At 40.5% G+C, this 13,449-nt stretch overlaps 1 protein-coding gene across 2 annotated transcripts; it reads left to right on the forward strand.

Moving 5' to 3' along the window:
• The first annotated feature begins 1,276 nt into the window (after nt 1–1,276).
• vangl2 (VANGL planar cell polarity protein 2) lies at nt 1,277–12,917 on the forward strand. 2 transcript variants are annotated; one of them, XM_023275034.3, is made up of 8 exons: nt 1,277–1,570; nt 5,658–5,954; nt 6,288–6,411; nt 6,497–7,104; nt 8,662–8,798; nt 9,190–9,325; nt 9,455–9,701; nt 11,009–12,917. In XM_023275034.3, exons 2-8 carry the CDS (start codon nt 5,884–5,886, stop codon nt 11,264–11,266), a joined length of 1,581 nt encoding a protein of 526 aa, XP_023130802.2. In that variant the 5' UTR covers nt 1,277–1,570; nt 5,658–5,883; the 3' UTR covers nt 11,267–12,917. The 2 variants fall into 2 exon arrangements, with proteins under 2 accessions (XP_023130802.2, XP_023130803.2); XM_023275035.3 differs by having other exon boundaries at nt 5,713–5,954.
• Nucleotides 12,918–13,449: the final 532 nt, after the last annotated feature.

Raw genomic sequence — 13,449 nt, forward strand, 5'->3', positions numbered from 1 at the left:
GTTAAAATGTACATTTAAACTATAACATTAACATGCTAACATATTGAATAGAGAATACAGATATGAGATTTACATTTTTTTAACTGCGTATCTGTAACATACATTTATTTATAGAAAATGTTTTATCTATTTATTATATGATAAAATATTTTTAAAAATTTTAAAAAGTCAAAATGTAGAATAAATTACACCTAATTTTTAAAGGTAGTATCTAACAAAGACCTACCTCTGAATCATTATGATAATTGCTGCTAATTAAATTCATTTCTTCCTCTAACTTTATTTTTCATGGTTGTAATAATTATTTAGGCTCTACTCTTAGCAATAACAGTAACAACATAGTTTTTCAATCTGTAGAACAGGAGCAGCACTGTGGAATAGACTGCTTCAGTTTAAAAACCTGAAAATCCAGTTTTCACATTGAGCTCAAGAGTAAATGTAAATTTCTTTACATAATCGTTTACTCATTATTTTGTACATTTGTGAATCTAACATTTCTTGTAACTGTGTAATTGTGATCAGAAAAATAGTTGCAGTTTATCAGGCATTTGATTTAATACAATATTAGAGGAGCAAAGATTAAATTAAAGATTAAACTATTAAATAAATCGGCAACTACTTTCATACATTATTATGTTAAAAATAATTTTTAAAAAAATTTCATATTTTCTGCTCTCTTTACTTCTATGTGATAATAAACTTAATATCTTTGGCTTGAGGACAAAACAAGACATTGAATGACATCATTTTGAACTGTGAGTCATTTTTTGACATTTTGTAAACCAAAGAAGTAATCAATTAATCCAGAAAATAATCAAAAATTGAAATAAACCTTTGGCTGCAGCCTTAGATTATAGGCAGCATTATAGTATTGCTTCTGAAGTCTGATGTCTATATTCTTGTGCTAGCCTTTAATTTACATGATTTTTTGATGGGTTTCTATATGAAATAAGGAAATCATCGCTTTATAAAATATTCTACAAGCTATAATCTTAAAAATGTGAACCTCCTGAATGAAATCAAGTCATTTTGATGCATTTATTCCAAATAAATCGCAATTTCAGGGCTGTAGTCACTTTTTGGAACGATGGAAACTGCATTATATGAATGAAACTGGTCTATTAAAGCTACTTCAACTTCAACTTTAAATTGCATTTTCAGACTCCACTTTCTGACACGACACCGGTTTTATTTGGAAAATCCTCACCGGAAGCTGTGAGTGTGTTGCGTCTACCTTGACGCCTTCCTTGTGTTGCGCCGGTGCCGGACAGACCCACGGCTCAGCGGGGCTCCAGCACACAGCAGATGCGGAGCCGGGATGAGATGCGTGTTGCTGCCTGTTGTGTGTCCTCTGTGCGTCGATTTTACTCTAAAAACGAACAACAAACAAAACTAAGTGCGTGCAGGAAGGAGACTGAAGTTACACTCTGGCTGTGGATGAAGCTGCAGACGGATGTGAAAGTGGAGAGAAAGTGAATCTGGAGGGACTTTTGTTGGAGACTCGTCTCTGGACTGCAGCTCGCCGGTTCTTTGTGCGGCGTGTTGCAGCTTTATCCATTTGGGCAGAAAGGTAGGAAGAGCTTCTGGGTAAAATGTACTAAGTCTGATAATTATTTTTAGAATACCGTCTGGTTGCGACTTTCATGCAAAAACGGGAAAAATTAATTTATAAGCGTTTTTGCATTTTTTTAAAAATTTTGTTTGTCCACAACCAGCCGCCTGTCAGGACTGATGAGCTGGCAGGCGCTTATTGATCCAGTAAAGCTGAATTTCTCCACCAGTCCGACCCCAAACATCCCCGCAGCTCAGCCACTTATTGGCTTTTCTACCCGTTTTGCGCTTTTACGCACGGTGTGCCAAATGGAACACTTTGCAACGCGCGTCCGGTAGCTTTATTTCTCAGTGATCACCATTCATGTTTTGAGTTTGCTGTGCGGTCTGTTGCTCACAGAAGCATCACTTCAGCCTGGGTGTGTTCTGCTTTGTCTTCAGCGCCGCCGTTGCTTTTTCGCATTTCGGTCACAGGTTGTCATGAACTTCTGCTGGATGCGTGTAAAGTAAAGGCCTCGAAGCCTGAGCTAAGGTCGCCTTTGGGGTTCATATAGAGGCAGCAGCCACGCCTCGTTGGCCCACTGCCACCCTGAGGCCTGGAGGCCCCTGGGAGCCATAAACCTCCAGCATCACTGAGGCTGGAAGGAGAGAAAACACTCAGTTTCATCCAAAAAACTGATTGGTGAAGAATTTACCTGTTGGCAGAGAATGTAAACTTTAAAAAAAAAAAAAATTAAAATAGGATAGGTGTGGTTCGTTTAAAAGTGCAAAAGAATGCAAATGTACTTCATTAGGTAATAAAAAAAAAAAGCTAGAGCTAAAAAAAAGTTGAAGGTGTGAAATTATCAGTAAACAGTTGACATTTGTACAGTGTTTGTCCTGTTTCCACACTGCACATGGACAATGTCACATACTAGATGAAGCTGTACATGACATAAATCAATATGTGGTGAACTGATTACAGCTGGAGGCTCATCGCTCTGATCAGTGGAATTGACTGTCAGACGGGGCGGCTTCTGTTTACATCCCTGGCATAACAAAGTGGGTTTAAATCTGAGAGAAACTCACAGATACACAGGGTCAAAACAAGCTCTTAGAAATCACTGTTTACTCTGATAAATCCTGTATTTTTACTCTTTTGTGCTGCTTTTTAGCCAGTAAATCACGTTCTCCCATTGAGCACCAGTGGGCATCTCTCTAAACTCTTTTTTTTTGACTAGATGATCACTTCTCTAAAGCCCTTACCCAAATGGAAAAGCAATAAAAATAACACACAAGAATTAAGCAAATGAAAAATCTGTTCTACTCCAAGAGATGATGATAGTTTAAGCTGCAACTCCGCTCTCATACTCTGTTCTGTGAGCCAGGATTTGACTGATACAAAACATTTGATGGTCTTTTTCCCTGGATGAAAGGGATCGTTTTAACTCTGCTCGAGCTGCAGCAGAGATCTAAAGATAAGTTTTCATGCCAACAGGGAATAAGAGTTCATAGTGATTTCCATTTTTAACCAGAACATGAGCAGAGGCGCTCTGGCTGACATGATGCTGTGGCAGATGGTTGCTGCATCCGTCTTTCTAGAAGGACTGATTATACGGCATTTTACTGTGTACGTGTTCAGGGAGAAATGTGCTCAACAGCAGCTGCAAGACTTCATGCTGTTAGCTGATGGTCACAAAACACAAATATTCAGTTTTCTCTCCCTTTAATACCTAAAATAAAAGACACTTTAGAATATCTGACTGTGTGTTATTGATATATGCAGCCACACATTTGTAATGAATGTATAAATGTATTACACACTGTAGTTTAATACTGTGAGTTATTCATTTAAGGGCAGTTATTGTATTTTTAATTATTTGCTAAATTATCAGATATCTATTAAAATTGCCAGTTATCGCTACATTATTTATTTGCAACATTTTTTCGCTACTTTATTTTGAAGAATAAGTGTTAACAGTCCAGCTATCTAACTAATCTAAGATGCTCAAAATTTAGTTGATGATTAAGTGTCACTCAAAATATGGCATTTGACAGCTGAATTGTTGTTTTTTGTCTACTTTGTGTCTCTGTTAGTTTGAAATTAGGCATGTTATGGCCTTTAAACACCACCTTTTTGCAACAAATCCAGTTGGTTGTATGTAGCAAGTTGAGCTCCTTGATACACTTCATGCCATTAAACCACAGCACAGGAACGGGGTGGAAAAGGTGGAAATCGATGTGGAAATAGTGATTTCTGTCAGTTTTATTTGGCTGTTTTTATACAGATAAATGGAAATGATTGTGATGGTTATGCAAAATTGTTTTGATCAGTTCTGGCAATTATATAATTATTGACAGGACTCGTGTAGAAAAGTGTAATTTTAATTCTAACAGAAATTTTGTCCTCAAAATAGTTTGTAAAGTGATTTCGTTCCATTATACTTTAACATGTTTCAATATTCGTTACGGCTACACATTTTGTGCTGGGCCGTCTGGGTTCAGTTCTAATATTGACAACTCTCAAAATTGTTTAATTTATTATAAAAGAAAAAAGGAAAACATTTGCTATTATAGCCTCATGATTAATGATTGTGATGTTTTTAATTATTTTGCCATTTTTTATCATACAAATCTAACACATCCGACAAGAGTTTGGACGTGCAATAAAATATTATGGACCAGAGCTGTAACAATTAATTGATTCATCTATTGGGATTAAATTAATCATCAACTACTGATAATAGAATAATTTGAGTCATTTTTTTCAAGTAAAGAAAGGCATAATTCTCTGATTCCAGCTTCCTAAAAATGAATATTTTCTACTTTCTTTCCTCTTGGATGACAGTAAATTGAATATCATTGTAGTGTGGACAAAACAGGACATTTGTTGTTGTCATCTTAGGCTTCGGAGAACATTTTTCTCAATTTTTTGACACTTGAAACCCCATTATAGACCCTTATACCTGAACAGATTACAGCCATGAGCAGCTGCTGATGCTGCAAAATGTCCCTCTTGACTCGTCCATGTGGGAATCACATGAAAACTATTGGCGAAATCTTTCGTGTTTAAAGCAGAACCCACACAGTGGAGGTCATGGCACAAATGGAGAGCACGAGGAGACGAGTTATTAGATCAAGAATCTGCTTGTTCTGCTGCCAAGTTGGAAAGTACCAACACAGCTCTGACAACATGAAAAGTGAAAATGCACTTTATAAACATGTGGAGAAAGAGAGAGACATCCTAAAGAAGGAGTCAGAAAAGTGGCCTGGTGAATGAATCGTGTCTGTTTTTGTCTTCTGAGGTGTGTAGTCGAAGGGGTAAGGAGGGAGGAGACGGTGGGGGCTGAGTTGATGTTCTGGTTGCCACGGCAACTACCCCCCCCCTCCTGTTTTTTTCTCACCCGTAGCCTCCCATTCATCCCCATTGTAGTAGCTAAGCTCTGTTGCCCTTGGAGACCGCAGGGGACAGTTGGGGAATGTGGCGTCTGAGCGAGTATGTATCACACAGCAACCCATAGCAAAATAAAACTGCAACAATCAAGCTCAATTTAAAAACAAAAAAAAAAAACAACTCGTGTTTTTTCTATGCATAAAAGAAGCCAGAGCATGTTCTCTGAGGTCATACAAAGGGGAAAAATTCCGCTTTGCCTGCTCGCATGTAAAATTGCAGCAATTCAGAGCTGCTCTGATGTTCGTCCTCCACTCCTGCACGCTGGAGACTCACAGCCGAGAACAGAATTTGGCGTAATTGCCCTTTATTGGCTGAGAAACACACTCAGGGCCAGATCGCTTGAGTTCGCTCATAAAAACTCCCTCAAAGCGGAAGAATGGGCTCAGCTCTGTCCTGCGCCACAGAAAGCACATCCAAAAAAAAAAAAAAAAAGAAAGCACGTCGACTTTCACACACCTCAGAGTGCCAACATCTAAACAATGCTGTCTCTCTTCTTGGTGCTGTCACTCGGCATGCGTCCCCCTGGAAGTATTTTGCCTCCGTCTCACATGACAAATTATCTTTTCCCTTTCCCTCCCTCCCTTCGTTTCTCCCTCTGCCTCCCCCTCCGTTCATTCTCCTCATCCCTCATCTCGCCACTTTCTCTTTCCCACATGGTCTTGTCCAAACTCAGTATTTTGCTGTAATTCATCTTCCTCCCCCCCTTTCTTCCTCCCTACTTTTCCCAGGCCTCCAAGATAGATTCCCTCAGGAGTAAAGTGGACTTGCTGCGCCTCCCTCTGGCCCTCTCCTCCAAGTCCATCAGCAACTGCAAGTCCCAGTTGGGCGTGGCCTGGGAGAAGGGCGGCGGCTCGGGGACGGGAGTGGCCTGGAAGCTCCGCCCACCGCCGGCCTCTGACATGGACAACGAGTCGACGTACTCGGGCTACTCCTACAAGTCGTCCCACTCAAGAAGTTCCCGCAAACACAGGTAGGTGATTGAAGTGTGAAATGTAGTTTGTAAAACGTCCGAAATAGAAAGAAAATGATCCGTTATGATTTCTCAGAGCTAAAGGTAACGTCCATAAAACAAAGATATTTCATTTTCCATCAGGGACATTGAGGAAATCTGCAAATGTTTTCATTGGAGAAGTCATAACCAATGAATTTTGACATATGCTTAAAACACTCAAGTGTAGAGTATCAAAATTAGATGCTATAATCGCATGAAAAGCGAAAGAAACATCCTTTTTCGTCTTCTCAGGCCACAATCATAAAGCATAATAATGTATCCCTGATTTGCATGTTTTTTTTTTTTTTTCAGAGAGAGAAGGGACAGGCATCGCTCAAAGAGTCGCGACAGCACCATCCGTGGAGATAAATCAGTGATCATCCAGGCACCAGGGGAGCCGCTGCTGGACGCTGAGTCCACCAGAGGAGACGACAGGGTCAGAGTCTGGTTGACCTCTTAGACTGTGCTCTATATACTTAGAACTAGTATCACTAACAATCTCTGCTCTCCTGTCTCTTCAGGATGACAACTGGGGTGAGACCACCACAGTGGTCACCGGCACCTCTGTGGACAGCATCTCCAACGAGGACCTGACACGGATCTCTAAGGACTTGGAGGACTCTTCGCCACTCGAATGCCGCCGTTACCTCAGCCCAGCATTAGGAGGCGTCCTGGGGCTCATCTCTCTGATCACTCCTCTGGCCTTCCTGGCCCTCCCACAGCTCCTGTGGCGGGACACGCTGGACCCTTGCGGCACGCCATGCGAGGGTCTTTACATTTCTCTGGCCTTCAAGCTCCTCATCCTCCTCATCTCCACGTGGGCGCTGTTTCTCCGGCCGCCCAGGGCCACTCTGCCACGCTTCTTTGTCTTTCGCTGTCTGCTGCTGGCGCTGGTCTTCCTCTTCGTGGCTTCCTATTGGCTGTTCTACGGGGTGCGGGTGCTGGAGCCCAGAGAGACGGACTACAGGGGGATTGTTGGATATGCGGCATCTTTGGTGGACGCGTTGCTGTTCATTCAGTACCTGGCTCTGGTGCTGCTGGAGGTCAGACATCTACAGCCGGCTTTCTGTCTGAAGGTTGTGAGGAACACAGATGGAATCAGCCGCTTCTACAACGTGGGACATCTCAGGTTAGTGTGTGGAAAAACAGGAACATGAGGTGTGTGATCAAAAAGTTCAGATTCTGTGCCGATAAAAAGAAAAAAAACTCTACTTAATTTAAGTTTGGCTGCAATCGTTTTCAAAGTGGTGTCTTTGTGCACCGCTCCCAGTGCTCCTGCCACATTTATAACCTCCCTGGGAGTTCAGTTATGTGTAAAGCATCACCAGCTCAGAACGGTGAATTTAATTTTGGGGAAGTGGAAGAAGTTGCAGGAAGTAGAACCGGTGGAGAATGTCGGGGGTGAAGGTGTAGCCATAGTTCTCATTGATTGCACAATATTTTCTCCCTCAGATGCCTCAGGAGGTTAGAATTTGACTGTGTGGGATGAATTCATAGTGTACAACCATGTGAATGCCTTAATTAAACTACAAGCACGCTTTCGATGTGTTGCTGCACACATCGGCAAATTTGCAGAGAATTGCAGTCAAACTTATATGCGCTTTGGTTTTTGCTTTTCATTGTCTCTAAACTGTTGTATTTGTGTTTTTTTGTTGTTTATTTTTACTTACATTAGTGGCCCTATTTGTTTATCAGGACCTCTAAAGTGATGCTTATCAAATTACTGTAATTACTGTACTCCACTCTATGTACAATTCAACCCAAATCATATTTAGACGACCCCACAGAAATAAAGAGTGATCCACGTTGCTTCATTGACAAGTCTTAACCCTCTAGCTGTTTGCCTCACAGCACCGCTAAGCTTAAACTTACCTCAGCTGTCTCTCTGATATAATAAATAGGCTATAAGGTCTTGGCATTTAGCAAACAAACCGAAAAAAAAACATGCTTGGTGGTTGAAAGGTGTGCAAAGGGAAAGTTCAGCAGTGAAACTTGATCTTGAAAACAGTGTTGCTCCCATTTTAATATGTGCTTAAAAAGTGTGAACATGCTGTTGACTGAAAGCAGACTAACAGAGCAGCTGCAACTCTTGACTCCACTGTTCACCTGTAGCCACGTAAGAACTGATCACCCTGAAAAATAAGATGTTTTCGTTGCCTATTTGTAGTCCAACACAACATAAATATCAAAGGACAGTGAATGGGCTTAATTATGTGGTTGTTTATTTGACTCACATGATGAACATGTTCTCTGTGTGCAAAGTGTCTGCGTTCCAAAACAGCCGCTGTGTAATATTAAATCAACAAATACAAAACTCCAGATAGGGTCACTTGACAAGTCTGAGAGTTAGTCAGTACAATTTGGACACATTTTCTTTTCCCAAGCAGATATTTTTTGCAGCTACTATTTGGCTTTTAGGTCTAATCCCACAGAAAACATGGGATTGTTTTTGTGTTCCTTGTCTCATGTGTTTGTTGCTGATTTATGTTCCTGCACGACAGCGAACCTTTTTTCCTCATGCATGCTGCTGGGGGATAGTAACATTCACTGTTCCTGCTGGTTCACCACTTCCTTTATACATATGCAAACAGTGGACATGAAGCTGAGGTTGTCAAAAGGTGACAGACACTGATAAGAGCAGTGTTGTGGCAGTTTAACTTTTCTTCCTCTATCTGATATACTACAGCATTCAACGGGCAGCTGTGTGGGTTCTGGACCAGTATTACAGTGACTTCCCTGTCTATAATCCTGCCCTGCTTAACCTGCCCAAGTCCATCCTCACCAAGAAGATGTCTGCCTTCAAAGTCTACAACCTGGGGGAAGGTAAAGCCTCGTGTACACTAACATTTCCTGGTTAAACCACACCAAACATGGATGGGAAGGGAAGGTTGACCTGCAAAATGATCCAGTTATAGGACAGTTTTTATGTCTGTAATATGAAATATATTGCAAGACAGACACCTGCCATGTATCACTGTGATATAAATCATCCTGAAAGCAGTATTTTCACCACATTAATTCAATTTTTTAACAACCACAACCTCAGGCTAAAAAGCATAATTTTGCCTTTGCCACAAGCTGATTAGGATGTAAATTTCTGTAAATTATACATGGATTTAAAACAGATGCACTTATTGGACACCTTCAGAACATTCTAGCTTTCTCTGTCCACATATTAGACGAATCGCTCATCTTAAAGTGTTTTTGTCCACAGAGAACAACACCAATAACTCCACAGGGCAGTCCAGAGCCATGATCGCAGCCACTGCCCGGAGAAGAGACAACTCCCACAACGAGTACTACTACGAGGAGGCGGAGGTGGAGCGAAGGGTCCGCAAACGCAAGGCCAGGTAGACACAGGCCCGTGCAATTAAAAAAATAAGATGCAGTATTTATAGGGTATATTGGAGCTGAGTAACGGATTGAGGTCTAAGCAGCTTTAAATACAGATCATCCATGCTGTCTTTTTCTACTCACAGACTGGTGGTGGCAGTAGAAGAAGCTTTCACCCACATTAAACGTCACCAGGATGAAAATGCAGCTACGTCCTCACCCAAACACCCGCGGGAGGTGATGGACCCCAGAGAGGCAGCTCAGGCCATCTTCGCCCCCATGGCACGAGCCATGCAGAAGTACCTCCGGGCCACCAGGCAGCAGTCCTACCACACCATGGAGAGCATCATCAACCATCTGCAGTTCTGCATCACGCACAATATGACCCCCAAGGTTAGGATGGTTATGTTATTTTACACTTTAATTTTCTATTTCATTTCTAAATCACTGCTATGGGCCTTCAATTTTAAGTAGTTGATCATCTGCATATTATCTGAACCTCAAAAACCCACAGGCAAGTTTGAAAGGGCTATTTTCTTTTTAAAAAATCTCGCAAAATACACCAGTTATCAGAAGAATCTGCAGATTTTTGTTTTTTCGGCTGTTGTTGAACTAGTCTTGGTGACATTAACAGTCGGAAAAATTAACAAATGTACGTCAGTCATCACACAACTCTGCAGCGTTCTTTGGTGGAGTAATAACCAGATTCTGTAAAAACAAACATTTTGTGCTCATTCATATAAGTGTGAGGTTTTTAGTGACTCAGCTGCAGCCAGTACTGACATGACAACAATTGAATGACTTTTTGGCTAAACTCGGCTGAACTGCAGGCTGTGTTTACACAGACCACATAGGAGACGAGAACGGAAGCATATTAACAGTCATAAGATATCTACAGTGCAGAGAGTCACATTTTTTCCAAATACTGGTAACACCTGTGGGCACTTGGAAAAATGTTGTACATGCTAATTCAAGTTTTTGTGAAGTTTGGTTAAAACAAGTCATATTGTCACTTTCATTTTTTTTGTTTTTGTTTTTATTTATAGCATTATAGATTTGTCAGACTACACAGGAGACATCTTTGTGTCTTCTAGTTATGGTTGTGCTGTTTCCATAGAGGCACAGGACTTTATATTTTAGTGAAAAATGAGCCCACAGTGAGTGAAAATGTGATGAGAGTAGAAAACCACCAGGAAACAGCTTGAAGTTCAGAGGGTTCATTTTAAGTGGTGGATCGTCTGTATATTAAGCAGCTGAATTCTGCTTTACTGGTTGTGAACATACTGTCATATTTCCAGCTGTTCCACTTTAGTGTGAAAATTAACGATTTGCATTCTTTCAAAGCAGACATACAACTTTTCAAACCTGGGCTATATACAAGCCAGCTGGAAATCTGTGTAAACTGACTGTTTATAAAAAGGAGGATTGAAAATTGGGGGATAAAAGATGAACTCATGGCTTTACAGCTAAGAATAAGTGAGTTCTACTCCTTTCTAACCAGACAAGACACATGTTCCGTATTTGGATTTTAAAACCACACCTCTTCATGTCATTATCTGGTTTAGATGTATTGCCTAATGCGACCAAACATTCCAATATATATTTATAGCTACATGTGTGTGTTCAGCCACATTAAACTGTATGGTTCTGTGTTTCAGTGTCACTGTTCGTAATCTGATATGCACAATTATTCTCTAAAGGCTTTCCTTGAGCGTTACCTCATCGCCGGTCCCACCCTGCAGTACCTGGACAACAGCAGGGGGCGCCAGTGGACTCTAGTGAGCGAGGAGCCGGTGACGGCCTCTTTACGCCAAGGTCAGGTCTTCTGCCTGAGACGCCGCGACTTCTCCCTGGTCGTCACGGTAGCGCCTCTTCCCTTCCTGCGCCTGGGTGAGGAGTTCATCGACCCCAAAAGCCACAAGTTTGTCATGAAGCTCCAGTCAGAGACGTCTGTGTAAGAGGAGGAGGAGGATCGCTGGATGGGAAAAAGGAGGAGGAGGATGAATCAGAATACTAATCTGTCAGGGTATTTTTTTTATATCGTTTAGTATGACATAGCTACTTTTCATGATTAGTGTTTCTTGATAATTGCGGCATCCAAATATGCAAAGGTTAAAATATCATAAACATACAGAAAGGATGAGGTAAGGCAGCCAAAAATACCCCATCACTGACTTTGTTCCTCTTCTTGTTCTGAGAAACAAAAACAAATCCAGACACTCGTTTCTGTAAATGCTGACTGTGAACTTCTCTTAATGCACTGACGATGCTTCCAGTTCCCGTCATAGTGAGGAACACTGGTGTTTAGTAGCATTTCCGTACAATTGTAATGAATTCTTTTGATAAAAATGTTATCGTTTTGGTTAAAAATGAACACCTGGAGCTTGAGTCACTTGTTTTTATTTACCAGTGTTGGATGCCTTTTTTATACACAATCAGACTTGAGAGGCTTCACTTCAACCAGCTTTTCCTTAGAACTGAGTATAGTTCCTTTTTTCCCTTCCTATTCTTTGTCCACTTGGCCTTCAAGGGCAAGAACCAACACAAAAGGACAGTGGGCCTTTTGTGTTGACTGTATTCACAGACTGAATCAATGGGACATGAAACTGCTTTGGAACTGCTTCCAGTATTTTGGATTCCACTGAAAAATTGTCTTAAAAAGTGCACAAACCTACTGAGGATGAAGCATCAAGGAGGACTGGGCTGAACATTTTGTTGTTTTTTTTCCCCGTCAGTCCACATTTAGGAAGAGCTCTACCGACAGAAATCCTTTTTTTTTTTTTTTGGCTTGCGATCCTGCACTGAGAACACAGCCGATCTTCTTTATCTTTTGTAACGCTGGTCAATCTGGAGGAATCTGGTGGGCAGTCCGTGAATGTTGAGGATGTGCACTCCTTACATGGCACACTTTCTTCAGTTTTGGAGTCTTCAGGCTCTTGCACTGAGAGTATTTGTTGTTTGTTCTCTGGGTGGTAGCTGCAGACCTGAAGGTTGGGTCATACTGGGCCTGAACCCTCGCAGACTTCACACCTGCTAGTGATCATATAAACCCAGTTCCAGAGCGTTACTGCTCCCCATTGTATTACTGTGATTGTTATTGGACAACAGAACATAAAGTTTTTGATTGAATATCCCTAAATTTGCTTCTGCCAGCCAATGATTTTGTTGTATTTTTGTTTAAAAATGAACAATTCATCAGCTATCAGAATAGGTGCAAAGTTAAATACACTAATCACCCATACTAGGTTTCCTGGATGTGTGCATTAACACTGAAGCTGCTGTATATAGTCAGGGTCAGCAGCAGGCCCCGAGCAGGTTAATCCAGCCTTTTGTGTATCTTTTAATTCAAAGATGTTCTTTTGACACTACAGATAGAGATTGTTGTGCCACTGACAAGTTTACGTGTACATGCAGTTTTCTGAGATTGTATTTTCCTGTTCTTTCTTTTTTAAAAAATTTGAACTTTGTCACTTTGTTATACAACAAACTAAACTCCTAACATTTGTCCCTGAAGGACGTTGTCTTTAAAAGCAGGAAGATTTGCTGTTCCATTTTGTTTTCATGAACAAAGTTAAACTGGAATGTTTTTAATAAATAATCTCATGCGAAGTTTGTCGTGTCATATGAGTCACAAGGTAGATTTTTGTAGTTTTTTTTTTCTTTTTTGGTTGTGTGTGTTTCTATAAATACAGGAAGTAGAAGTATCTGTGGGAGGGTGTGACGCTTGAAGTGTCAAAATTTCCATTGTTTTATAAACATGCAACAGCCTATTGATATAGTAATTGGAATTCACTAAACTGAAGAACAAAATACTCTTTAATGATGCAAAATATGGATCTTACAGAAGTAAAAGGAGGAATATGATAGAAAAACAATGGTTCAAAGAATTTACACTGATCTATAGTATTCTTCTATTTTGTAATGTGTATATCCTACAATTGTATAATTCTATTGCTGTTCTGGTCTATTTAAGATTAGCGTTCTGAGCTACTGTGACAACAAAACTTCCCTTGTGGATGAATAAAGTCTGTCTAAGTCTATAGGAAAATGACCTGAAAATGTGACACATTTTGACTAAAACATGTTTTTTAATTTATACATATATCTTATGAATAATATATGTATTTTGCAATGTAGAATT

Source organism: Amphiprion ocellaris, chromosome 23 (genome assembly GCF_022539595.1).
Source record: "Amphiprion ocellaris isolate individual 3 ecotype Okinawa chromosome 23, ASM2253959v1, whole genome shotgun sequence".
Taxonomy (NCBI): Eukaryota; Metazoa; Chordata; class Actinopteri; family Pomacentridae; genus Amphiprion; species Amphiprion ocellaris.

Bases quoted from the DNA above. Each gene is read 5' to 3' on its own strand.
- vangl2 (XM_023275034.3), top strand. From the start codon at position 5,884: ATGGACAACGAGTCGACGTACTCGGGCTACTCCTACAAGTCGTCCCAC. The intron at 5,955-6,287 runs GTAGGTGATTGA...TTTTTTTTTCAG, and splicing joins AGAAGTTCCCGCAAACACAG to AGAGAGAAGGGACAGGCATC. The intron at 6,412-6,496 runs GTCAGAGTCTGG...CTGTCTCTTCAG, and splicing joins CCACCAGAGGAGACGACAGG to GATGACAACTGGGGTGAGAC.